We start from the raw sequence: 27218 nt of genomic DNA, 5'->3' as shown, positions 1-27218 counted from the left end.
TTAAACAACTGTATCTATACTTACTCGAATATAAATTGAGTTCAAATAAAATGCAGGATATTAAAATATCTGAGCTGGCGCATCTTGATCAGTGGTTGCCAGAAATTTGTGATGTTAAAATGGGGTCACGAGCCAAAAAAGGTTGGGAACCACCGGATTACTGGGACGTTGCGTCTCTGTTAGGTATTTAGAGACTGTTTGGACAGGACCAACTTTATAATGAACAGAACAGATCTCCAGTCTCCCAAAGTAAATATGCCACACACACACACACAGTGGTCTGAAGTTTGCTTTAACTTGATCTCATTTATTAAAGTAACCGAATTTACACACTGTATAAATATTCATATGGAAATGAGCTTTGTTTAAGTCCTAAGTTCTGTGTTGTTTGGTAACTGGTTCATTTGCAGCAAGGGACAGTTCAGTAAAAATCAATCTTAGCAGTATATACAGCCACAGCTCTATTTCAAACAGACAGCAGCAACAAAAACTTCATTATCTCCAACTTAGTAATATAAATGGACAATAGAGCTAGTACTCTGTCAGCTAAAAACAGAAATAAGCTGTTTTAATTGGGTCTAGTGAAATTCAGGCATTCAACACCAGTTATTATGATAATAATCATAAGCTTTTTTCTTTTTTTCTTTTTTTTTACAAGCACCATAAGTATGGAAATAGATTTGATGAACATATTGATATCAACTGCCTCACTTTCTACATGAGAGGGTTTTCAGTTTGTGGACAGTGAGGAGCAGCTGTGTTGACAGACGCCACCGTCGTCTCTCTCTACTTCTTCCTGTCTATTTTGCTCATCATGGCCTTGACGTCGACAGGAGCAGAGGCAGCGGCAGCCTTCGCCTTCTCCACCTCCTCCTGCTCCCAGAGGATGATGGGATGGATGCCCAGGCTTCGGTTCTGAGCATTTTGCTCCAGCTGGGCCGGACTGAGGTGACAAGGGAAACATGGGATGAGGGAGGACAAGATTCTCAATATACAACATAATGTAGTTCAAGATTTATTTGTCCAGGTTTTAATGATCGTAATAATCCAACAACTTATTTGGACTTTGAGACTTTGATCTGCAAAAATACTTTCGGCTATTATTCAGTGCTGTAGCTCAGGCAGTAGAGCAGTGTTTTTCAACCTTGGGGTCGGGACCCCACGTGGGGTCGCCTGAAAAGTCTAGTAACTGATAAAAGAAAAAAAACTAATAAAAATATTTTTTAAACTAATTATTATTCTTTTTAAAATTTAAAAACCACACACAATCTTAAACAAATGTATTCTATACTTTCACTTTGTCGAATATAAATCAAGTTAAAATAAAATGTATATAAAACTATCTGAGGTGGTGCATCTTGATTGACGGCTGCGATCACATGACTGCATGTGATTGCGTGGTCACCAGAAATCTGTAATGTCAAAATGCAGTCACGAGCCAAAAAAGGTTGGGAACCATTGCAGTAGAGAATTGCACCTGACTGCTAAAAAAAATCTCACAGGAGGAAACAACAGTCAGTTTGTACATGTAGAATATTGGACATGAATTGAATTTTGCCACTGACCTGAAGTTATGAGGCTGGGGGCTCTGGGCATTCTTCTGGGTATCTTTGTACACCGGCGACTTGAGGTAACGGAAGAAAGTATCCTGTAGCAATGAGAGTAGACATGAACACTCATGACCTCAGCTTCACTGAACCAAAATGCCTTAAAGGTACATTGTGTAGGAATTACTCCCATCTAGCGTTGCGGTTGTATATCGCAAGCAACTCAATCGTATTTTTCATGCTGCATTCATGTGAAATTGGGCAGACGGATGACAGCCGCTGCACGTAACGGCATAAACAAGCCTCTATGTAAACAAGTGGTCCGTCAGCACGAGGCAAAACAATACACGTGACAATATGTCATTATGGCGATGTTGTATTGTTTACCTGACCCACGTTTTACCGGCTCGCGACTTCTGTGACTAAAGCCAGGGACGTACCGACCGTCGGGCGTCGGGCCTCGTCGGACGGCGTCGGGAGCTCGTCTGTTTGGTGTGTTCCTCTCCGTCAGGGAGCGTCGGGTCTTGTCGGGTCTCGTCGGGGCTGATTGAACATGCTCAATCGGGACTCGTCGGCCGTCGGGAGAGTAGACTCGTCGGGTACTCTGATTGGCTGTGTGCTAGGTCTATGGTGATTCTGATTGGCGGTGCCTAATTAGGCAGAAAGCGAATCAGCGCGGTGTGTGGGAGGGATGGAAGTGACCACAGTAAACAAACGGTGTCCTAGCCTGTCCTACAGTAAAAATGGTATACAAAATAAAAAGAGCAGTAGGCTAAAGCAATATATTAAGCGGCAATATATATATTTAAACATCAAAGGTGTTCAATCAAACCCACATAGTTTGAAACAACGTTCAAAACACACACAGCTCACAATAAGCATATAAAGCCCGCTAGCTTAATGCTAACGTGTAATGTAAAACACCATAGACGGGCTAACAGAAATTAGCATTGGCTATCGCCAATTCGCGGCAACCGAGCCACAGCAGTAAGATAAAAACTGTTTTAATTTTGGCTTTAGCGCTGTTAACACGTGGCTGGTTAAATTGTTGGTTAATTGGTTAAAAGGTCTGCCCGACGCGGGATTTGAACCGGGGACGCCTGCATTGAGGACTGTAGCCTCTACATGGGACGGCCGCTTTAACCACTGCACCATGCACTGCCCCGGCATTAATTTGTTTTAATGAAAAGTGAGCAGGGCTGCCTCTGGGCTACGTACTGAAATCACCACATTTACGTAAATAAATAAATGTTTTACAATGAACCGATCAGTCTAATGCATTTTATTTTGTTGAGTCAACATGGTTACTGTACACGGCAAAGATTATTACTAGCACTTTATGACTTAGAATTGGTCTGTATTTCTATGGGGGAGTCCTTGCCACTCAATCGCTCTGGTCGGCAGTTGGGGCAGTGTGTTTCACTTTTTCCTTTCTCCCGACGAGAGGCGACAGACTCGTCGGCCAAAGCCGTCGGCGTCGGGACGCGTCGGGAAGCGTCGTGGCGGTGTGTTCCTGGCTTAAAATGCCATCTGGTTTGTTAGCGACGGCCGTCTGCCCGACTGCAGGTGAATGCAGCATCAGTGTAACGCTCCATTCCTCCTCACTGCGTTACCACGGTGACTTTTCACAGACGCCACCTCCACCTGAGCCGACAGCTCCGGTGTCTCCGCTGAGTTTCCGTGGTTTCCTACTGTCACGCTGCCACTGAACGTAAAAACATGGCGACACCACATGGCAGCCAGCACCGAGCTTACCCGCTCCATGTAGATATGATTGATATGAACGGCTAATTCAGAGCTGAAAGGAACACTTCAGTTTGTTGATGGGGGCGATTACTGATTAATGAAAAACATACTTTTGAACAAAATAATTGATTTTCATGAATAGATAACAGGAGAAGTTACACAATGTCCCTTTAAGTTTCATTTTCACCTGAAAGTGTGCAGATATCACTCCTATCAGAACTTCCAGTAATAATGCACATGCGGGAGCTACTGATACTGATTGCAATGCTGTTTCCTCTGTAACAGCAAACAAACCTTCTTCATCAGCAGGAAGACGTGTGTCTGAGCTGCCTCCAGCACGTAGCGGTGAGGATGGTCCAGGCCTTTCACTGTCAGACCCATCGTCCTGCCGTCAATGTTAATCCAGCGAGGAGCTCCAGGGGCCAGGAAGGTCCTGAACACACACACACACACACATACACACTATAGTAATGACAATGAAAGTCAAGGAGTTGGAGAGCTTTGAAATGTAAGAGCCACAGCTCCTGTTTCGGTCACACTTGGTGTGAAAACCTGAACATAACATCTGCTTTCATGTGAAGTTTTAATGAGGTGTAGGCTATGTATTCTGAGCAACAGAAACACAAAATTCTACATGAAGTGTGGTACAACATTCTTTGTAGAGATCAAACACATGGAAACAAAACAAAGTGTGACAGCTGCTTGGCTTACTTGAAGATGATCTCAGCCTTTGCTGACATGGAAGATGCAGTGCCCCACTTCAGCTCCTCAGCTGCTTCCCAAAAAGCCAAGTTCTCCCCTGGGACACAAACACATGCAATATTAGGTGCTAATTGTTTTGCCTTCATCTGGTGTCAGCTTTCTGCTACAATCTCTTGTGTAAGGGTTGGTTTTGAACCAAGTCTTAAATCAGCTGTAAAATACACTAAAAACATGAGTTTTTCTTCTCTTGGTTACATTGTTAGGCTAGGCTTCCTTATCCATGAAAATGTTGGTTTTAATATTTTTTGGTGTAGATCCCTGAGCCTTTTTTTGTCAGTATACCCCTTGTCTTCAATTTAACCTTCCTCTTTCTGCTACCATCTCTTGTGTTAGGGTCTGTTGTGACCTGAGTCTTAAATCAGCTGTAAAACACACTAAAACAATTATTTATCATCCCATTTGTTTCTCATCTCTTGGTTATATTGTTACGTTTGCACTCATGATTTAAGTTTTAACTCTCATTATTGTTCTTATCGTTGTAACCAACCCTAACAACACAAATTTCATAATTTTAACCATGCAGAGCATTTTAGAATTTTGTGGTTCCTAAGTCAAAAAGCCGTGATGCAATAAACAAATTTATGTGGTACTTTTATGCATTAAAAACCTAGAAACTGGTCAGTGGTGACCTGGACACAAGAGGAAGGTTAGATTGCCAACTGGCTTAAACCTAATAAGCCTTAGCATAGTGGATGATGTTAGCATTCACTCTTGTGAGTGGCTTTGGGACCAAAGTCACAGAGACTGTGGAGGTGGCTTTGAGAACATAAGATAAAGACTGTACAGATGTGTTAGAGGAGGGGCTTCAGAGAAACTAACAGAGATGCTTGTGTTTGTGCTGTACAGACATATGAAACAGAAATTTTACAGTTTAGCCTAACTTACCGCTGAACTCCTTCTTTAGGAAGACCTTGAAGTCGTCTCGGCCTCGCAGGTCCCTCAGCAGCTCAAACAGGCTGAAGGACCACCGCTCCACTCGCATCTTAGTGGGGACATCGACTCTGAACACACACAGGGTTCACATTCATCACTGTGTCTTTTATGATCCACGTTACACTCAATAAAGTTTTGAATTCAGCTAAATGATACATTGAATATGCTGAACCACCTGTTTGAGCCAGAATATTCAAATACCTTATGCTGGTATTTTGTTATTGAGTTAACAACATTAACTATTTCTGACGTATTTTACCCCAAGAGACTTTTTTTCATAACTTCCAAATCTCAGTCTTCCTCCTTTCCTTCTAGTTGAGCAACCATTTCAAACATCACTGTATCTTATGTATGTAATTTAGAGAGCCATTAAGTCCATAAACCTCCTCAGTGATGTCAGTAAAGTAGGAGAGGTGAGTGAGCTTCTCGAAATGTTTGTGTCTGTTTTTTAAAGTGGGCTACTGGAGTACATGATTTTAAAAATACTGAAGCATTAAAAATTAAAGACTGACTGACTGTGGAACCTGTGGGATAAAAAGTTAGATATACAGAGACTGCTGTAGAATCCATTAAATCAGGAATCAATAAATTGTCATTTTCATCCCCCCCCCCCATTTTTTCTTCTTTTTTTAAGTCCTTGTTGGACCTGGTGAACACAGAAAACACTTAAATCAAATGAATCTTTATTTCTAAACCTTTAAACACAATCTTTAACTAATTTTCATAAATGGCTGACACTGGGGGAGTTGGCTGTGATGTGTTTTTTCTTCTGTGATAGTTCATCACATTTTCAGAAAACAAAACAAAAAAACATTCATTCTTTTACAGTAAGTATGTTGGAGTTCCCAAAACTCTGGTAACCTATAGACCTTAACCCTCCTGGGTCAAGGAAGAAAGGAAGGAAGGACGAAGGGAAGGAAGGAAGGAAGGAAGGGGAAAAGGAGGGAAAGAAAGATGGAGGGAGGGAACAGATTCGTTTAAAGAAGGAAGAAGGGAAAGAAGGAAGGGAAAAGGGAAGGAAAAGAAAGGAAAGAAAGATGGAGGGATAGGGAACAGATTTGTTCAAAGAAGGAAGAAGAAGGGAAAGAAGGAAGGGAAAAGGGAAGGGAAGGAAAGAAAGATGGAGGGATAGGGAACAGATTTGTTCAAGGAAGGAAGAAGGGAAAGAAGGGAGGGAAAAGGGAAGGAAAAGAAAGGAAAGAAAGATGGAGGGATAGGGAACAGATTTGTTCAAGGAAGGAAGAAGAAGGGAAAGAAGGAAGGGAAAAGGGAAGGAAAGGAAAGAAAGATGGAGGGATAGGGAACAGATTTGTTCAAGGAAGGAAGAAGGGAAAGAAGGAAGGGAAAAGGGAAGGAAAAGAAAGGAAAGAAAGATGGAGGGATTCAGGGATAGGGAACAGATTTGTTCAAGGAAGGAAGAAGAAGGAAGGAATGGAAAAAGGAAGGAAAGGAAAGAAAGATGGAGGGATAGGGAACAGATTAGTTTAAGGAAGGAAGAAGAAGGAAGGGAGAAGGAAAGGAAAGAAAGATGGAGGGATAGGGAACAGATTTGTTCAAGGAAGGAAGAAGGGAAAGAAGGAAGGGGAAAGGGAAGGAAAAGAAAGGAAAGAAAGATGGAGGGATAGGGAACAGATCGGGTCAATCGGATCAAAAGAGCTAGGAAGAAGAAGTAAGGATGAAGGGAAGGAAGGAAGGGAGGAAGAAAGGAAAGAAGGAAGGGAAAAAAAGGATTGTGGAAAGAAGGAAGGGAGAAAGGAAGGGAAGAAGGAAGGATGGAGGAAGGGAACAGATTGGGTCAATTTGAACCCAGAAGGACAACAGGAGGGTTAAATATGCTTAGAAGTCAGGTAAAAGTACAAAGTTACTGTCCACCCCTGATAGAGAGCGATACCTTAACTCACCTTCTCATGTTGAGAGTCCAGAATTCGTCGTTGTCTGTTAGCCAGGGGTTGCTGGGTAGACATGGAGCCAGGAACGGATCATGGGTTTTGTAGTTTGTGACGTACTTGACCAGGCTGCAGAGACCAGAGTTCATGGAGACTCAGAATCAGTGTTCCATAACCAGACTAAACAGTCATTTCGCTTTCGATTTTCATCAATCTACGTCAGGAACCAGAGGAACTTACGCTCCAAGGGACACACTAGATTTGACCTTTGACCTCATGATGGCTTGTTGATAGAAGATGTTCTGGAAGAAAAGACCATAATATGTCATTGTAAACCTATATTTGTCATTTCAAACTATCCAATTCCACATCCTGCTCACTGACGTTTGACATTAGTTTCCCTAGTTTCTACAGTGAGCTGGGAGGAAGTCTTACTACTGCTTTAATCACATAAGATCAGTGTGTGTGTGCATGTGTGTGTGTTTATTTTTTTATTTTATTTTCTGTCTTACCTTACGTCTGTATTCGTCAAAGGTGATTTTCTGTCAGACAAAGAAAAAAAGTGAGTATGACAGAGAATAAGGGATCATTCTGAGGCTTTAGTTATCTGCAGGGAACTGCTGCAGACACAAACACACAACTTGATAGATCCTCAAGGGCAAAGGTTACTTGAGTTTGGCAAGTTTTTTGTGATTAAAATGAACTTTGCTTGATAAGGCCAAGGTTTCCTAAGGCCTTAAATTAGGGTCAAAGAGATTCTGATCACAAATAATTCTAAAGGTAAGCCTTTTCAATAGTGTGAAAATCTGTGAACACATGAGATCAGTAGTGTGGTCACATGATGGTTGCTGTAAAAGCTCAACACACTGCAACGTCAAACTGTGTTTCCTGGGACTTGTAAAGGTGATGGGCCTATCTGTATTGTCCAACTGTGCTGAAAGCATTCTTAAACAATGCATTTTCTTAAAGGAATAGTTCACCAAAAAATGAAATTCAGTCATCAGTGACTCCCCCTCATGCTGATGAATACTGCGGAGTAGTTTTTTATTCCTCATAGTGCATCTAGAGTCCCGGGAGGCCGGTTCGTAGTCCAACGAAAACTTTATGAGAGTAATAGGGCCTGACACAAAAACGTCCATAAAACTACACACAAACCATTTAATATTCCTCCACACTGCTCGTCCACTGCAATCCAAGTGTCCTGAAGGGATATATATATTTATTCGAAACAACATTTTTACAGCCTAAACAGTCCTGTATTGAATTTGCCTGGTGCACGCTCTCGCGTTCATGAGATGCACGGACTTGCCTCAATGACGTCGTTTCGGGTAAACTCTGGACTATATCCCTTCAGGACACTCGGATTGCCGCGGACAAGCGGTGTGGAGGAATATTTCAAGGTTTTTGTGTACTAATGTCAGTGAAGACAGATTGCTGCTTTTCCACTTATTTTTTATTGATTTAGATTTTTTTTGTTTGTTTGTTTGCTTGTTTTGTTTGTATTTTGTTTCCTTGTTTGTCTTACATATATACATGGGTTAAACAAAAAAAGAAGAAAGAAAGAAACTGTACGAGTCACCCCATCATCGATATTGTTTCAGGATGGATATTTTTGTTGTTGTATCCTTTTTGTTAATTTATTGGAAATAAAAACATATATATAAAAAAAAAAAAAAAAAAGCTTTTTGTGTAGTTTTATGGACTTGTTTGTGTCGGGCACGATGCACGCGTGCGTCGCGTGGACGCGAGAGTGCACCTGAGGCAAATGAATTCAATACAGGACTGTTTAGGCTGTAAAAATGTCCTAAAAATTATGTTGTTTCGAGTAAACTCTGGACCATATCCCTTCAGGACACTTGGATTGCAGTGGACGAGCAGTGTGGAGGAATATTAAATGGTTTTTGTGTAGTTTTATGGACGTTTTTGTGTCCGGCCCTATTACTCTCATATAAAGTTTTCGTAGTAGGAACCGGCCTCCCGGGTCTCCAGATGCACTTTGAGGGATAAAAAACTACTCAACTACCGGAGTATTCATCAGCATGAGGGCGAGTCACTAATGACTGAATTTCATTTTTTGGTGAACTATTCCTTTAAGCATGTTCAGTGTGTTGAGCTCTCAGAGCCACTGTACATCACACCTAGATCTGACTGGGCAATAACAAGTGTGCAGGTGTATGGAGGAGCCTGTTTCATTTCATCACTGTGTCTTCATCAGTGTAAGGAAATCTGTGTGAAAGGAGACAAAGACAGGACAAGGGACAAAGCACTGAATGAAACATTTGATACAGGACATCCTCAGATTCTACTTTCTAATCTTATACATAAAAACAAACTTGACAGGAGAAAATACGATATCCAGTAAGATTGAGCTGTCCCAAATGTCTCCTTGTGTGTGTGTGTGTGTGTGTGCATGAGTGTGTACTGACCTGTTACCTCCTCTGCAGTGGGATCAAAAAGACGGTCTGGACAACGGTCCAAAGCACTGTGAGTGCGGCGCTGGACACACACAGGACAGGATGAATGTACAGTCAATAACATTATCACATTATAATAACATCTCTGTATATTTGGACAGTCTATAAAAAGACTGACGCACACACTGACCGGAGGTCTGTTCAGTATCCAGTAAGCCCTCTCCTGGCAGTCAAACACCACACGGTCCGGCTTCTTCCTCTCCTTACCAGCCCTGACACACACATAAATATACTGTATATATGTATTTGTGCAAAAAGAATGTAAAGTAGGGGTGTTTGTATGTTGTATGGAGTTTCTATGGTGTGTAACTTCTCCAAAATTATTATTATGTCTATGTTCACATACTGTACATAATTATACATGTATTTACCTATGTACTGTATAAAAAACAATATACACAAGACGATAAAAGATTTAAATGGTCAAAATAGTCAAGAAGTGAAAGTGAACATCAAACATCTTTTTCTTAGTTCCTGCTGGGAGCTTTTGTCCCATTAGTCTCTTTCCACACATGTCTTATCACCCTGGACTGTCCCAGACTGATCTGAGGGACCTACTTGTACTGTTCAGTGGCCTGCATCACAATGAAGTCCCACTTATGGTTCAGCCAATCATGCAGGTGGTTGTAATCCACCTGTTAAAGACACAAAGGACAGTGACAGTGAAAGGGACAGTGATGGTGACAGAGACGGTGACAGAGACAGGGACAGTGATGGGGACAGAGACAGAGACGGTGATGGGGACAGAGACAGAGACGGTGATGGTGACAGAGACAGGGACAGTGATGGGGACAGAGACAGAGACAGAGACGGTGATGGTGACAGAGACAGGGACAGTGATGGAGACAGGGACAGAGACGGTGATGGTGACAGAGACAGGGACAGTGATGGAGACAGGGACAGAGACGGTGATGGTGACAGAGACAGGGACAGTGATGGAGACAGGGACAGAAACGGTGATGGTGACAGGGACAGAGACAGTGATGGTGACAGAGACAGGGACAGTGATGGAGACAGGGACAGAAACGGTGATGGTGACAGGGACAGAGACAGTGATGGGGACAGGGACAGAGACAGTGATGGAGACAGGGACAGACATGGACACAGGCTGGTACCTGTTCATAGGCCTCTAACATGCCCTTCTTGCGGATGTTCCTCTTTGCCAAGTAAATAGCTGCAATCACAATAAAACAATTAGTTTCTGCCTTTCAGTTCTGTCTCTGTAGATAACGACAAGTCTTCCGTAAAATGTAGTGCATTGATCGTAGCAAGGGTTTATCTCTGGCCCTGTACATATGTGACCGATGTTGTCTGACCTGCCCCGAGCGGGTTTCGAACTTGGGTCTCCGTCACCGCGTGCGACGATGAGGTCAATGACCACTTGGCAAGTGGATTAGCATGTTTTGTATGGGTGAGTGAGTTTAACTTCAGAACCGCTAACTGCCACACGCTGTCACTTCTCCTTACTGGTACCTCCTGACTGTGACTATACCCGTGCATATTACATATTGTGGAATTGACAATAAAACTTTGAAATCAGCAATAACATTTATATACAGCCAATATGTTACTGTTGGTGATCTTTCAGTGTCATCTAATGAAGTCATATATAATCATACAACAGTCAGTGGCACCTGGAGTTACTTTAATAACCTTAACAGACCTGGGCTTGGAACGATAACATATTGTGCATCCCTACCTGTGATTCAGTAGGGATGGATTTGCACTGTAAAGAGTCACTCTTGATGTTTCTGTATCATACTCACCATAGTCTGTGTCATCTGCAACCCAGTTCTCTTTAGGCCAAAAGTAGGGGGTCTGAAAACATGGACATTTGAAAACAGTATCACTGACATAAACCACAAATAAAATTCTGAACAAAAAACCTGAATAACAGGGGGTTGTAACCAAACCTGTCTAGAATAAATACAAAAATACTGCAATAGTAAATGTCTTTGTGACATAAATACCATAACATAAATTTAAATGTCATAATCCCTCAGTGGTCCTCAATCCTAATTCAACATTATATACATCATTAACATATTTGTTCACCTGGAAGCGGTACAGGCTGCTGTCATTGCACATGACCAGTTTCCTGTGGTTCTGCAGGGGGTAGATGTATCCATAGGCTACCAGCATGGTGCCAAAGACATGAGCCTCTGGAACAACACACACAGGAGGAAGCAGAGGAGAAGGACATGAAGGAAATGAGGCAGTGAAGATACCAACATGTACGGTCTCTAATTTTCATACGATACAGGTCCTACCTTCTACTTCAGTCTTCATCTTGCTGGCGATCCACGCAATTATGTCCTGACCTGTGTAGAAGCAAAGAAGAGCTTAAAACACTGCACAGACATGCCCACACACAGTGTTAAACACCGATGCATATCGTCTCAAATGTTTTCTCTTTAGAGACCAGATGACACTCAACCTCCTGCTCTGTCTGCAAGTTTTGTTTCTTTAACATCTCTTTATTTTATAGATGTGCCCTGTGCTGCAATGACAACATGCACACATTGAGCAGGAAATAACCAGCATCATTGTATTAGTTTATCATGTTAGCTTAATAACAAACAGATGCACATTTTTTGAGGTGACAAGAATGTTATAAGTTGTTGGACATGAACCATGGACATATTTTAGTCTAGACTAAAACGTTTCTTGACTGTATACAACATCTATGTCACGTCTGGTCTGTCCATCCTGAGTGAGTGAGGGATCCCTCCTCTGTTACTCAGTTTCAGAGTTTTTCCTCAGTGGATGTGAGGGTCTAAGGACAGAGGATGTTGTTATGATGCTGTGTGAAGACCTTTGAGACAAACTGTTTGTAAAAAATGGGCTATACTAATAAACAGTTAGTGAAATGTCAAAGCATGATGCTGGAGAAACTTCAGTTTCAGGATGACATATCCAGTTGTAGATCAGGTGGCATGAGCTACACACGCAGTATGTTATGACTATTATTATTTTCAATCTGTTGTTTAATGTGATGATTGACACAACAATTGATACAACAGTACAACTAAAGGACGACTAAAGGGAGAACCTGCATGGCAGCAGGTGCTTATACATTACTCAGGCCATGTTGGCTGGTGACATGGTGGGTTTAGCCCAAGTATCAACCTTTCCCTTGCTCGTCTAAACCAGATTAAAAAGCCACTTTGGCTCCCCAAGTCCAGATCTCATCCAATTGTGGGTTTCCTAATTTAGCTTGCATTAGCAGCTTTAGCAGTCAAGCCCTGTCACAGTCTATTTTAAATATGCATTGGATCTAGCTAGTGCAGTGTTTTTCAACCTCGAGGTCAGGACCCCATGTGGGGTCGCCTGGAATTCAAATGGGGTCGCCTGAAATATCTAGTAACTGATAAAAAAAAGAATTACTGATAAAAAAATGTTTTAAACTAATTATTATTCTTTTTAAAATTATGATTAAAAATACCACATACAATCTTAAGGGGACATAAAAGTTCAGAAATCATAAACCGGAACAGATCATTCAAACTACAATCCAACCAGTGCCGGAAAAAAATACCTTAATACATTTATTTCTATATTGATCAATATCATTCAATCTTCTAGAGACAAAGACACATACTACTACTCAACTTGAAATAATTAATATGCAAATGAGACAATTTTAATTCTCATCAAAATCTGACAAAAACAAAACAGTTATATATTTAACATTTTGATAAAAAAATAGTAATGAAGTGTCGTCTGTACATAACAACACAAACATATAATTGAGTTTTTGTCAACACGACAAGCTGAAAACAAAATATAACACATTGCACACCCAGTTGTCACAGCAGCAGCCTTTGTGTGTGTGTGGGTGTGCACCTGTGTGTGTCTGTGTTTCTGTGTCTTATATATTCATGGGGCCTTGCTGTAAATTGGCAGCCCCACCACATCTATATATATATAGAGTTATGTGTTAATTTGTGATGATAACATTTTTGTTTAGGTTTCCCAAAAATATAGGGTGTGTGTTTGTGTGTGTGTAGGTCTCACCAGCGATAACATGTGGGATTGTGGTGACATTGAGTTTCTGCTCTGAGCCTTTCACTCCACTCTTCGAGTCTTGCATCTCCACCACAATGGCCTCCAGCTATGAACCAAACAATAGAAAATATTCACACAAACTGTGATCACAGCTGTCACACATATCCTGTACAGATAGCCACAGCATGAGAGGGTGGGTTTGTTGGTGTTTTTATTACTCTGTTATTGTGATGTTGCCTTTAAAAGTCCCCTAGGGGTGCAGCTGCTGGGGTTAGACTTAAATGAAATGTTTAAGTATCATTTGAAATGGGAGTAGTACCACTCTTAAATCAGCAGTTAAAAGGTGTTCACAGGTTAGAACAGTTTATGAAGGAACCTTGTTTGTAACAGTAAACTTTCAAGCACTCTGTGCATCATAGTCATGGCTGTTGCTGTATTCATATTATTTTATTTTAAAGGTCCATATTGTTTGTGATTCAAATAATGGCACAGGTTTGGTATAGTGTGAGAAAAATAGCTAATAGGCCTAATTATTTAAAAAAACAAAAACAAAACTTTTGCAAATTCAGACTCCGTCTCGTAACGTTCCGTTATTATCTCATAGCGTGGTGAATGTCCAGATCACAACTTGTCTACGAGAGCGTTTTGGAGTTTTTGGATTGTGTATTTGTTGAGGGAAACCGAAAAATCCCATTAGCCTCCGTAGCATAGCTCTGAGCAGCTCACGGCTCTGGTCCGCCATTCTAAAAATAGCTTGCACCGACAATTAAAGGTAACAAACCTACTGCTATGACTATAGGGATTATGGGCCAATTTGCCAAAATGTTGAACTATCCCTTTAATGCAGAGCAGGAAGTAAAGACAAGCACTATGTAAGCCCAAATAATTCACTGATCATCTCATTTAGCAGCATCTCATTTAATAAGAGTGTGGTGCAGCCTGGTGGTGTTTAGTAGCTATTGTTCGGTAAACATCACAGGTGCCACCAAATGTTTTGGCATTGATCTCAGCCCTGTGGATGCCACAGACATGAACTGTAAGCTAAGACTCAGTGAAGAAGAGGGGCATACCACATTATTTAAGCTCTGATCTCCTGTGCTGTTTGTTAGTAGGTAGGCCTACTATTGCTTTAATGAATCTCAAAAAAAAACAAAACACAAATGAAATCATTAGTGGATTTGCGACTTTTACATCAATAATTCTGGATTCTTTTGGATTCTGTCAAAACTTCTGATATCATGTCTGTGCCTTTTTCTGTCTGAGATAAAATCATCACCATCATTTATGGTATTACTATACCATGGTCTGGGTGAATCCTCGATTCTGATTGGCTGCGGGGTGTCCATTAAAAAGTGATAATGGACACCCATAAAGATGTTACCCTGATCATCCAACTCACTGTAATGTCACAGTATCTCTATCCCATAGGCTACATCATAGACATACAGAAGCATTTATATCAGCTCCATGACATTGTAGTGTGTAATGTGATATGTTCAGTATGGAAGACAAAATAAGTTCAGTTCAAAGTGATTTTTTCCCCCCTTTTTCACTGTTTTTATTTGTTCATTGCAAATCTTTTTTTCTGTTTCATCCGCTGCTCCTGTGAGCACTGTCATCAAATAGACTCATGTCTTTCAGTTTCTGATTCTGTCTCTTGTGCCCTCTGACTTCATGTGTAGCCTATATTGCAACAGCAGAGCAGCAAAGCTGATTGGCTTTAAGGTGGAATTAGTGATGATCTTTAACAATCCTCTGGTCTTCTGTTAACAAACAACCCATGTGTAAGGTGAATGCAAATACACATGTACTTTATGAGACCCTATGTGTAAAAGCAAAAAAAACAACAACAAGTAGGCTATTCATGACATGGAGTATGAGATACTTCAATGTTATAAACCTACAAGTTATTTTCATAGCTTTGTCTGTGTTCTCCAGGAAGGTAAAGTCTAATTTATGTCTAGAATAATGTTAATAATTGAACTGTCTTTGATGCAAGTTATAATTAGCAATTTATACTCATTTCTATGCTACCCACCCACCTTTTTGAGGCATTGCATTCGGGGCCGGAATTGTGACACCCGGTCAGGTCGAGCTGTTCTTATTGTCATATTTGCTGACAGATGAAAACCAAATCAGATGTAAAAAGTAAAAAAAACAAACAAAACAAAACAAAACAAAACAGATAAACTCCTGGTCTGAAATATTCCAATTGTAGTGGCTGACAGAGATGGTGTCCTGTGTGTGTGAACACAATCCTCTGTAGGGATTGCAGGGCAGTGTGGGAAGGATGGGTTTATCCAATCAGCAGTGGGAAACGTCTGCTCTTATCCCCCAGCAATCACATAGAAAAGAGTCCTGTTCAACCAGTGTCAGAGTGTGAACATGCAGTTTAGTGGTGACTTCATTTCTGCTTTTGTTGGGAATTGTAACATTTAAAAAAAACACAGTTAACAACTAAGTATGAAACTGTTCATTCAGTTATGGATCAGCTCCAGCACAGTCACCACCTCCACCTATTTATAAGTTTAACAGCAACAGGTTTTTTGATATTTCACTGTCAGTGTTCTTGGACAGCAGCATTTCCTACATAGCAGAGCCACACCTGTAGCCTACTGTGTTTACAATTGGTAAAAACTACAAAATTGTCTTATAAAAACCAACAACAGAGTAGCCTAAACAAATAGGCTACCGTTATTACGCATCAAAAACTAAATGGAATAATAATGCAATCTAATATGCACTTTACAGCTGTGTGTAAAAAAATGAAAAATAAAACACAGTGCGGATGTTTTTGAACTATACTGGTGAGGGGGCGACCGCTCCAGTTTAGTAGATTCCTACAGCACGTGAATGCAGCAGTGGGCAGGGGTGAGCTCGGCCCTCAAGTCCTCCTCGCTGTCTGTATCGATGAAGTTGTTTCAAAGATGGCGGATTTCCTGCCGTCCCGCTCACTTTTATCTGTATGTTTTCCTAACTGTCTCCTCACAAGTGGCGAGGCAGAACAACTGCGGAAATCTAAGGAGATAGATAAGTGTATTCATCGAGATAAGACTTATGTGAAACGGTTAGTAAAGATACTATTACTTGGAGCTGGCGAGAGCGGCAAGTCCACTTTCCTCAAGCAGATGCGCATTATTCATGGGCAGGACTTCGATCAGAAGGCCAAAGAAGAATTCAAAGCCACGATTTTTAGTAACGTTATCAAAGGTAAGGCTGAACCGAGTACTCTCTGTGTTTCACGCGTGGAAGTGGGTTTGTTTGAGCCCTGTACCGCTCCTCTACTTGTGGTGTAACTGAGTATCGGGTGGGAAGTTGGTAGCCATGCTAGCTTCAGCTCTACCGATGGAAGCACTTTTCAGTGCTCTACAAAGCTAAGTGTGGTTAGCTGGTTAAGCGACCCAGAAACGCCCATGTCACTTGTATTAGTGTTGCCGTGGGGAATGGGGGAGCTGGCAGTGTGCTTGTGTATCAGTGTTGGTTCATAGCCTCGCAGATATTTTTCAGCTTTTCTAACGACGAGTCACAGTATCGTACACAATGGTTTGACATTGTCCTGGTGGGCTCCTCATGGCCGCTGTTATCACCCAAACATGCCTCCTCCTCGTCTTCCACTGAGAGGACACAGTACGGAATATAAAAGAGTAAGGGTGCTTGAACTAAGCTGTGTTGTTACGTTATAGTCTGAGCAGGCAAACACCTCATTATGAAAAACTGTACTACATAACAGTGAGGAACTATAGTGCCAAACACTAGAGGACGGGTACAGCAAGAGGAGACGCGGATGGAGTTGTTTACTGGAGACCGTTAGTAAGTTACACCTGGTAGCCCCGCCCAAAGTGAAGTCTGAGTGTCAAAACAATGTGCTACATTCAAGTAATAATCCTTTTTAATGCGACACGATATGTTACATGGAAAAGTAAACGGTCACAGGGAGTCGGAGGACACGGTTGTTGCAGAATGAGGAGCTGCTCATTGTCATCAGAGTTGTTGATAAAGAAAGGCTAGCACATGGTGTTGGCATCATCCATCCCTGTGGTTTTCTCTGAGGTGAAGTCAAGTGTGTCTTCTTTATTGTAGATATGATGTTCAGTAGAGTTAGGACTGTTTAACCTGCAGTCATAGACAAAAAAGGATACTTGTATTTTTTATTGCAGAGCCATATGTTATGTTATGTTATTTCTAGACACATTCAATTTGACCAAACTGTGTGTTGAATGATAATGAGCAGGAGCCCACGGCTGAAGCTGACTTCCACTTATGTCACAGTGATTGTGTGTGTGTGACGCGTGTGTGCGTGCGTCCCTGTGAATAAGTGCAAAGAAGGAAGTGTGATGGGGCTGGAAAGGCTTACTCAGCTTCAGTCAGGGGGAAGTTACTGATGCTTGATGTGGTTAAACTGAAAAAGAAACTGTTGGTGCCAGTAAACTATTGATTTGTTACTGTGGTGACACCGTTGCCATAGTATTGGTGTGAAACTGATGAAACTGTAGCCAGTCTCTGTTCCTCATGTAAGCCTGAAGAAGACACTGTTGACAGTTAGTGCTGTTTGACAGGCAAGTCATACACTACTATACTCTCTCTCTCTCTCTCTCTCTCTCTCTCTCTCTCTCTCTCTCTCTCTCTCTCTCTCTCACCCGCACACTACACTCACACATGCTACTGTACTCTTACACATACTGCTATACTCTGGCATACAGGCTGTCTTAGGGGAAGGGTCAGTGTGTAGCTGTCAGCTCTGATCCGACACCTCCTTCTTTTCTGCCTTGATCAAAGATAAGATAAGATAACCTATCAGGAACTGAGAATTTTTAGTGCTATTTCCTGTTCAATCATGTTCTCTTCCGTTTCAATCAAACTGTCTATAGATGTCTCATGTCGTTCTGTCATACATTCCCTATCATGAATGTTCCATACTCGTGATTATTTACATTTACTGGATGTGTACAATTTTTTCCTCTTAAAGGGACAACGAGGAGTTTTCTCCGTCGGCAGGACGAAAAATTCCGCGACAATAAAAAAGTTTCATATTAATGTGGATGAATCTACGTTACCCACACACTTGTTAATGGGCCCATTTTCGATAAACATATCGTTTTGTCTCTATCGTTATTTTTTTATTATTAGTGGTGGTGGAAAGGCTGGGCGAGCCGACCAGTGTTTCCTTACTTGCGGTTTCGCGGACGCTGCCCGGCGAGTCATGAGAATAACGCCGCCAAATTGCGGTTTATGGTCGGGACTACGACAGAATCTGATCGTCGTGGAAACGGTACATCTTTTGTGGGTGCGTTTATGGCTACTGTGTGTCTGTGTGTGCGGGGGGGCTTGACAGAGGTTCATAAAGGTGTATTGTCTTGAAATTTCCAACCAAGTCGCTGAGTTTACTTTCACTTTCATCAACTTACCAACTGGAGCTTTAAGGCATACAAAGTTTACAAAAAGTCCTGAAAAAGCTTGAATATAGCTAACTTTAATTTAAGTCTGTGCCTTGTGAACGATGCAGTCATAATGTTGTATTCATATTGCACTTTATGTTAACACTCAGTGATGAAAATGTTGTTTAAAGCAGAAGTAAGTGATATATTTGTGTTAATATAAGTCTTAAATAGTTATATCTTCCGACAGCAATCACTTACATAGAGTGTTCGGACCGAAACACGGGTCTGTCAGTCGCTCTGCTCTGAGCCGAGGAGAAAACATTTATCGTATCCTACAGTTTTTATCCAATGAGGAGAGAGAACGGCATGCAGGGCTGTGTGTGCAGCCAAGGGACGCCGTGAATGTGGCGACGTAGGGACGAGGACTGTTATGGTGCGTTCAAGGAAACTCGTAGACTCGTGTTTTTCCGTCCTGTGAAGTTGTATCAGTTTGATCTGGTAGGAGTCCACGGGTCGGAAGTTACGAGTGGCCGTTATAGTGACTTTCACAGGTAAAACAGGTCGGAAAAACACGAGTGGGTTGCCTGGAACGCTACAAAGTCGTAAATTGTGACTTGAAGCTGTAATTTACGATTTCAAAAGCCTGCCTCGAACGCAGCATTAGCGAAAACGACCGGATCGCTTACTTCTGCTTCAAGCTCATTTATGTGTCTATTCATTGATTCAGTCATATACCAAAATCGCTTCTCGTGTCAAATATTGATGTGATCGAGATTAATCAATTACAAAGGCTTTAATTAATTAGATTTTTTTTTTTGAGTCCCACCACTAGTTTCAATATTATGTTATTTTCTCATACAAATAGTAGGTTTCAAATATACAGTCCACTACATCTTCATATAGCCTACTACCAGACATGCATACACATCCTCCGTTACAGATAATACGTATTTTGCAAGCTATAATGCATAAATATGTTGTCTGTGAAAGAGAGCACTGTGGTGTGTGTGTGTGTGTGTGTGTGTGTGTGTGTGTGTGTGTGTGTGTGTGTGTGTGTGTGTGTGTGTGTGTGTGTGTGTGTGTGTGTGTGTGTGTGTGTGTGTGTGTGTGTGTGTGTGTGTGTGTGTGTGTGTGTGTGTGTGTGTGTGTGTGTGTGTGTGTGTGTGTGTGTCTGTGTGTGTGTGTCTGTCTGTGTGTCTGTGTGTCTGTGTGTGTGTGTCTGTCTGTGTGTCTGTGTGTCTGTGTGTGTCTGTGTGTGTGTGTCTGTGTGTGTGTCTGTGTGTGTCTGTGTCTGTGTGTGTGTCTGTGTCTGTGTGTGTGTCTGTGTCTGTGTATTGCCATTCAGGGATTTGCGTTGATTCAATGACAATATCTCTTGCTCAGATATAAATGTGATTCTCAGACTAATGCAGTAAATTGCTCCTCTGACCTGGTCCCAGGGCTCTGCCATAAAACCAACAACACAACTCCTTGATAGAAATATGACACCTATTAGTTGATACATCAACAGAACTCATTCACGTTTGGACACAGACAACATGAACAGCCAAAGACAGGGAGAAAAGCTCTGCACTGAAGCAGTCATGTGGCTGGGATGCAGCTGTGACAGGTCAGGTTGATGCAGACAGCACAGAGGAGGAGCAGCCTGATGTTTGGACGACTGCAGCCCAGCCACCAGTACGTCAGGAGTGGGAGAGAAATAGAAGAGAAAATGACACCGGATAATGTTATTGAAACCTTGAGAGTGACTGACAGTGTTAGAAATGAAGACAGGCCCATGGACACACGAACTCAGATTAGGCCCGAAAAATCCAGCCCTGCCCGAGCCAAGCCTGGCCCGGCCCGGCCCAACCCATAACAGATTTATTTACAGATGAGATCTTAATAAGCACAATGCGCTCAATTTTCTCTGACCTCTACGCCGTCGCTGGCCCAACCCGGCCGGTTGAAAGCACGGACAGAAAACCTAACCTTTAATGGACATTGCCCAAGGCTCAGAAGACGAGGACATCATTGCCTGCAATCTTTAATGTCTGATCCTAGAGACAGCACTCAGAGACAGTACTCCATTAATGCCTTTCTTTTGTGTGTGTGTGTGTGGATACAGTATTGTTTTGTGTTGATTTTTGAGGTTTTATTCTATATTAATAACTAGGATTCACAAAAATCCTGTGTGTGTGTGTATTGATTGGTTCATGGAAAACGCAAACTAGCCTTGCACCAATAACCTAGAAAAGTATTTTTTAATTTGTCACGGAGCTGGAGGGTCCAGTGTGGAGTAGGGCTGTCAGTTTTTAGAAAAATTAGGTTCGAACGATTATTGAATGACCCGTAATTCGTTCGGATATATTCGAATATTACCCACCCCCCGCCGCAGCCGCAGCACACACAGTCGCGGTGTTTTATTTTGAAAATTGACCGGATACTCTCGTTGTTTCATGTTTGACTTCCTGCCCAGCTTGACGCGATTGCTCGCGGCTCTCACACAAAACAGACCAGACGCTGCACGGCGCGAGCCGGCCGCGGAGGTGCACGCCGCGACACCACACCAGCGGTTAATATGGGCACAGAAAGTAAACTGGCTCCGTTTCTCGGCTGTTCGCGGCCCTTCCGCGTCCGGTGGACGTTCCGCGGCGCTATGCAGGCACCGGGCACTGCAGCCAAAGACGGTAAATAGAGTATCTTTACTGCAGCCTGCATATCGAGCAGGTCATTACTGCTCGAATGCGAACTTTTCCCCCCACATTCGAACGAATATTCGAATGTCGAATAAAAAGTGACAGCCCTAGTGTGGAGTGCTGCAGCAGGTCAGTGGTGGAAATGAAAAGAGCACACTCCTTACAGTATAAAGTCCAAATTGTCCAGGTGCACGGCAAGAAAAAGGCTCAGAAAAAACACAGATAGCCAGCACTCATAGGTAGGGTTGCAAAGGGGTGGAACATTTCTGGTAAATTTCCAGAAACATTCCTTGGGAAGTTAAAGGGTCATTGTGATTTGTGAAAAGCGATTATTTCATTCAAAAGTATGTTTTTCATTAATCAGTAATCCCCCCCATAAACAAACTGAAGTGTTCCTTTCAGCTCTGAATTAGCCGTTCATATCATTCATATCTACATGGAGCGGGTAAGCTCGGTGCTGGCTGCCATGTGGTGTCGCCATGTTTTTACGTTCAGTGGCAGCGTGACGGTAGGAAACCACGGAAACTCAGCGGAGACACCGGAGCTGTCGGCTCAGGTGGAGGTGGCGTCTGTGAAAAGTCACCGCGGTAACGCAGTGAGGAGGAATGGAGCGTTACACTCAGGGCTGTAAACTAACGGTCGCCACTCGCCAAATGCGACTAAAAATATTCCCCTGGCGACTTAAATTTGGAGCAGTTCTTCTCTCAGAAACATGCAGAGAGGCAGAGCAGCCTTGATTCTTTCTTGACTCAGAATACAGTTTTTCTTTAAAGGAAAGCTTTCATTGTGTGTTTTCTTCATATTGCATTGCAATAGCCTATTTAAAGTGATCATAAACAACTAATCAATAGGTACTGTATGCTAATAAAGGAGTGATAATAATACAGTAAATGGTTTGAATTTCTTAGATTTAGCTGTGCAGTACTCTTAGTAGACCGGATAGCAGCAGATGATAGAAGGGTCATTACAACCAGAAGAGACAGGAGACTTTTATTTTTTAGAGACTTGAGACTTGACTTGAACTCCTGACCAAAGACTTGAGACTTGATGAAGTCTCACCCCACAAAGACTTGAGACTTGACTTGCAAAAAAAGACTTGTGAACATCTCTGAGTAACAGAATACAGAATAGAATAGAATAGAATAGAATAGAATAAAAGGAGTGTTTCGTTTGTTAGTTTTGCAATGTTAAGGTTTCCCAATTTGGAATGTTTTGATTATTCAATAAGATTACAATTTATTTGGCTTTGGCTTCTTTTCTAAGCATGTATTGCTATAAAATACTGTTATCTCAATGAAAAGTGCTGAAACTGATGTATATGTAACGAAAAGAGGCAACTTATTATTTGGCCGGTAAAAAATGTCCTTGGCCGGTAGATTTTTTCATCTACCGGTCCCCTTGGCAGGTGAGCCAAAAAGTTAGTTTACAGCCCTGGTTACACTGATGCTGCATTCACGTGCAGTCGGGCAGACGGCTGTCGCTAACAAACCAGATGTCATTTTAGTCACAGAAGTCGAGAGAAAGCCGATAAAACGTGGGTCAGGTAAACAATACGACATTGCCATGACAACATTGTCACGTGTGTTGTTTTGCCTTGTGCTGACGGACCACTTGTTTACATAGAGGCTTGTTACATGCAGCGGCTGTCGTCCGTCTGCCGTCTGCCCAATTTCACGTGAATGCAGCATGAAAAATACAATTGAGTTGCTTGCGATATACAACCACAACGCTAGATGGGTGTAATTCATTTCCTACACAATGTACCTTTAAGCTGGGGAATTTTGGAAATATTGGAAACTGGGAATTTATGGGAATTAAATGGAAATTGGGGGTCATTTAAACAAACTGTATAATATCCAAAATGTAAATATTTTGTTTTGTCATAAGCAGACATCCATGCAAAATAATTAAAAAACATGACATTTCAACAGATTTATTTGTGAGTAGAACTTTATCAAGTTTTAATTCTTGTACAATCAATTCTTTTACTGAACAACAAAAATCTGGTTGTTTTAGCCAAGATTATGCTACAATATATTTTCCCCAACTATGTTTAAGTTAAAGCAGAAGTAAGTGATATATTTGTGTTAATATAAGTCTTAAATAGTTATATCTTCCAACAGCAATCACTTACATAGAGTGTTTGGTCTGAAACACGGGTCTGTCAGTCACTCTGCTCTGCTCTGAGCCGAGGAGAAAACATTTATCGTATCCTACAGTTTTTATCCAATGAGGAGAGAGAACGGCATGCAGGGCTGTGTGTGCAGCCAAGGAACGCCGTGAATGTGGCGACGTAGGGACGAGGACTGTTATGGTGCGTTCAAGGAAACTCGTGTTTTTCCGACCGTGAAGTCGTACCAGTTCGATCTGGTACGAGTTCACCGGTCGGAAGTTACGAGTGGCCGTTATAGTGACTTTCACTGGTAAAACAGGTCGGAAAAACACGAGTGGGTTGCCTGGAACGCTACAAAGTCGTAAGTTGTGACTTGAAGCTGTAATTTACGATTTCAAAAGCCTGCCTGGAAGGCAGCATTAGCGAAAACGACCGGACCACTTACTTCTGCTTTAAGTTTAAGACCCAACCTTAAATTTAGTAAATTTCGGATTTATTCTCCTTTATTCCCATATATTTCCGTTCATTCCCATGGAAAGTTTCCAACTTAAAAAAATTCCCGGAATTTTGCAACCCTACTCATAGATATCCTCTTAATTTCTCTCTAACAACGCTGAAGAAAGCTGTGTTGCTGAAATGCGTTGCGGGCCCCTGCTGCCTGGATTAAGGAGACATGAAGAGGATATATTAATACCTATGAGTGCTGGCTATCTGTGTTTGTTTTGGAAATGACAGGAGGAAAAGAGGTGGAGGCCCAGAGTCAGAGCAGCTCCAGCAGCATGGTGTCAGTCTGCTGTGTGCAGCATGTTGGATCCAGGGTGACCTACAAAGTCAGTAAGAAGTCAAACTAAGACAGTCTGCAAACACTGAGCTACTGGTGCTGCTCACGCTAGCAGCAACACATCCCATATGTTTGCTCATCTATGGAGTGAAGAACATGCACACACATGAGGGTGTCGCATCAGTTACTGTGTGTATGCAATAAAACCTTCACAAATCAAAAGGCAAAACGTCATCAACAGCCCATTCAGCCTGCAACAAGGTCAACATGTAGGAGATGCACAGAAGCATTACCATCTTTAAATGAAATAAAATATAGAAAGTAGGGCCCGACCGATATGGATTTTTTGGGGCCGATGCCGATTACGATTATTAGGGGGAAAAAAACCCGATAACCGATTAATCGGCCGATTATTATTATTTTTTTTATTAAGTTTTAAAATTGTATTACTATAATAATACTATATATTATATAATATATAAATTAGGGCTGCCTGGTCGACCAAAAAATCATTAGCCGACTAAAATTTCATTGGTCGATTGGTTGCATGAAAAAAAACAAACATTTGAAGCCCTGTCTTGTCAAAATGAAGTCAAAATCAATATGGGCTTTTATTTTGAAGGGCCAAATACAGGAAGTCATGACACGTGATACTTTTTTGTTGTTTTTTTTACACAGCACGGCCTCTCTCTCTCTCTCTCTCTCTCTCTCTCTTTTCAATCAAAAGCGATCAGTGGTTGCTGCCGTGCCCGGCACCGTGTCAAAGCGCTCACCGGCGGTCAGTCTCACAGCAGTGTCACGGAGCAGAGACATGATAGTCCCCGCTGCAGTCAGAGTCCCGCAATGCTCCACACCGCGGACCCCCCGCCCCACCCGTCACACAGCCTCAGCTCAGTCACTCAGTGTTTATTGGTGATAAATGAGCATACTGCCGTGCCGGTATATAACGGTAAAACCCGACCCCGACCGGCTTGTTGAATCTCGGACCCAACACGGCCGGAGACGAGCATTAATAAATTAATTCATAACCCGACCGCGGTAAAAAAAAAAAAAAAAAGGGAAACAGAAAGCCAGTGGCAACACTGGTTTTGAGACAGATCAGTCACTCTGCTGTGTGCTGTGACTGAGGTGGTAGTGGATGGAGTTTGTCATGAGGTCGGCGCCGGTGCGGGGGAATCTTTTCAAAGTAAAACCAAGTTTTATTCCCTGCATTTTATTCCTGAAAATATCGGCGACAATCGGCGAGTTTTGGCCGATTACCGATTAGTTTCAAACGGGCTATAATCGGCCGGGCCCTAATAGAAAGATAACATTATGTTATGCTGATGTATGGTATTTCTGGGGTGTTCAAAAATGACGGTGATACCAGATCCACCCAGCAAACCATCATAACATGGGGTTGGTCAATAAATTGAGTGATCAGAAAATGAATCTGGTGCTTTGGTGATAATTGCATTAATAATTTTTAAGGTTTTAAGGTGACAGTAGACAGAATATAGTTGGGTTTCGGATAGAATAATAGATGGTAATGAATTATGTGGGTAATTCTCCCTTCATCAAGCTTGTAATGTTCAGTTTTGAGCAAAGAGGTGGTGATTCAACTTTCTGGCCACTGTGGAGGCTTCAGCTTGTGCTGCGATTGACTTTGTTGTGTTTCTAGTATTGAGGGGACAGCGCTGAAATAAATGGTTGACAGATGAGGACAACACCTAACCTAACGTCTTCAGAGATGTTACCCGTGATACATGTTGCTGTTATTAGTGTTTCAATGTGAGACAGAGATCTGAATGAAAACACAAGCGTGAAGACACAGTCTTCTCAATCATCACCATTGTTTCTATTCTAGCTGACTTTGATTGGCTGATTGATTTTAATTCGTAATTTTCTTTATAGCCGCTAAATCCTGCATGTTCACACACAGTATTCGGTGTGTTGCTGATCTGCACTGTTGTCAGCACTGTGATCGATTTATTTATGTATAAATGAGGTTATTTCCTCACTTTTCTTGTGCATATGATTTCTCTTTATTGGATTATTTAATCTGATGTTAGATAAACTGTTACATGACTACTAAGCTCTACTTGCTAGGAAACCTCAGATTGGGTCATGGGTCAGAGAAGATTGAGAAACACAGAGTAATCCTGTAATAAGCAGCTTTAGCTTATGGTCTGGAGCATGTTTAGTGTTTGGTCTCTGTGCCTGGTTGTCGCTGTGCATCTGACACTAGATTTGCTGGAACTGTGTGTGGATAGCAGGATAATACAACTCTGGTGTACGATCCACCACCTCACATGAACAAAGTTTATTAGAAAACAACTGTCGGATTGGCTTTACATACTAAATGAGGTTTTGTTGATATGAAATCCATGATGACTGGAGTTGTTGTGCTAGCTGCACTGAATTTAATTGAGTTACAGGACATGATTGACTAAATGCACCGGAGGTTGAGGCAGCACTCAGCTGACAGTGGTTCTGACAAAAATCAAAATCACATTTATTTTGATTATTATTTACCACGATAAGCCTTGGAAACAAGTTGTATTTATTGAACTTTGAATTGTATGTATTTTTTTCCCAGTGATGCACAAAGTTATCTGAGTGTGGGATTGTAGCCAAACAGGACATGACTTAACATACAAACTGCTCAGTATAGAGATACATTCAAGATTTGACCACTACTTTTACTTTTACCACACCCACCTTTTGTCAGTTTTGTCATTCTGTAGTAGTGATGATGACATATTTTATATTAATACTAAATAATAAAAAATCACTCCTGTTCAGACGTGTGTGCATTGTTCTTATTTTATTTGACATCATCATAAAACAATAAACGTAATTTTGCCATGACCTGCACCTTGTAACGCAACAGTAACAAAACAAGGTGCATTAATGCAGCATAGCAATGGAGT

General features: G+C 41.7%; 2 protein-coding genes across 2 annotated transcripts in view; one reads left to right on the top strand and one right to left on the bottom strand.

Moving 5' to 3' along the window:
- Window positions 1-777: 777 nt before the first annotated feature.
- rgs9a (regulator of G protein signaling 9a) lies at window positions 778-15528 on the bottom strand. Its single transcript, XM_085785131.1, has 17 exons — window positions 15399-15528; window positions 13366-13462; window positions 11619-11669; window positions 11404-11510; window positions 11115-11166; window positions 10464-10522; window positions 9907-9983; window positions 9479-9560; window positions 9308-9370; window positions 7387-7416; window positions 7115-7176; window positions 6890-7003; window positions 4941-5056; window positions 4005-4092; window positions 3588-3726; window positions 1566-1648; window positions 778-943 (listed from the first exon to the last, which is right to left on the bottom strand). The coding sequence occupies exons 1-17, from the start codon at window positions 15465-15467 to the stop codon at window positions 787-789; spliced, it is 1446 nt and encodes a 481-aa protein (XP_085641257.1). The 5' UTR covers window positions 15468-15528; the 3' UTR covers window positions 778-786.
- Window positions 15529-16221: 693 nt separating this feature from the next.
- gna13b (guanine nucleotide binding protein (G protein), alpha 13b) overlaps window positions 16222-27218 on the top strand; it is a 33615-nt gene continuing 22618 nt past the window's right edge. The window contains exon 1 of the mRNA XM_085785132.1: window positions 16222-16566. Within this exon, the coding sequence (XP_085641258.1) occupies window positions 16284-16566 (283 nt within the window). The 5' untranslated portion in view covers window positions 16222-16283. The remainder of the gene's footprint in view (window positions 16567-27218) is intronic.

Source organism: Trachurus japonicus, chromosome 8, assembly GCF_045865225.1.
Source record: "Trachurus japonicus isolate A0001 chromosome 8, Traja_1.0".
Lineage (NCBI taxonomy): Eukaryota > Metazoa > Chordata > Actinopteri > Carangiformes > Carangidae > Trachurus > Trachurus japonicus.
The sequence above is the reverse complement of the archived record's forward strand: the minus strand, read 5'-3'. Positions and strand labels throughout refer to the sequence as shown.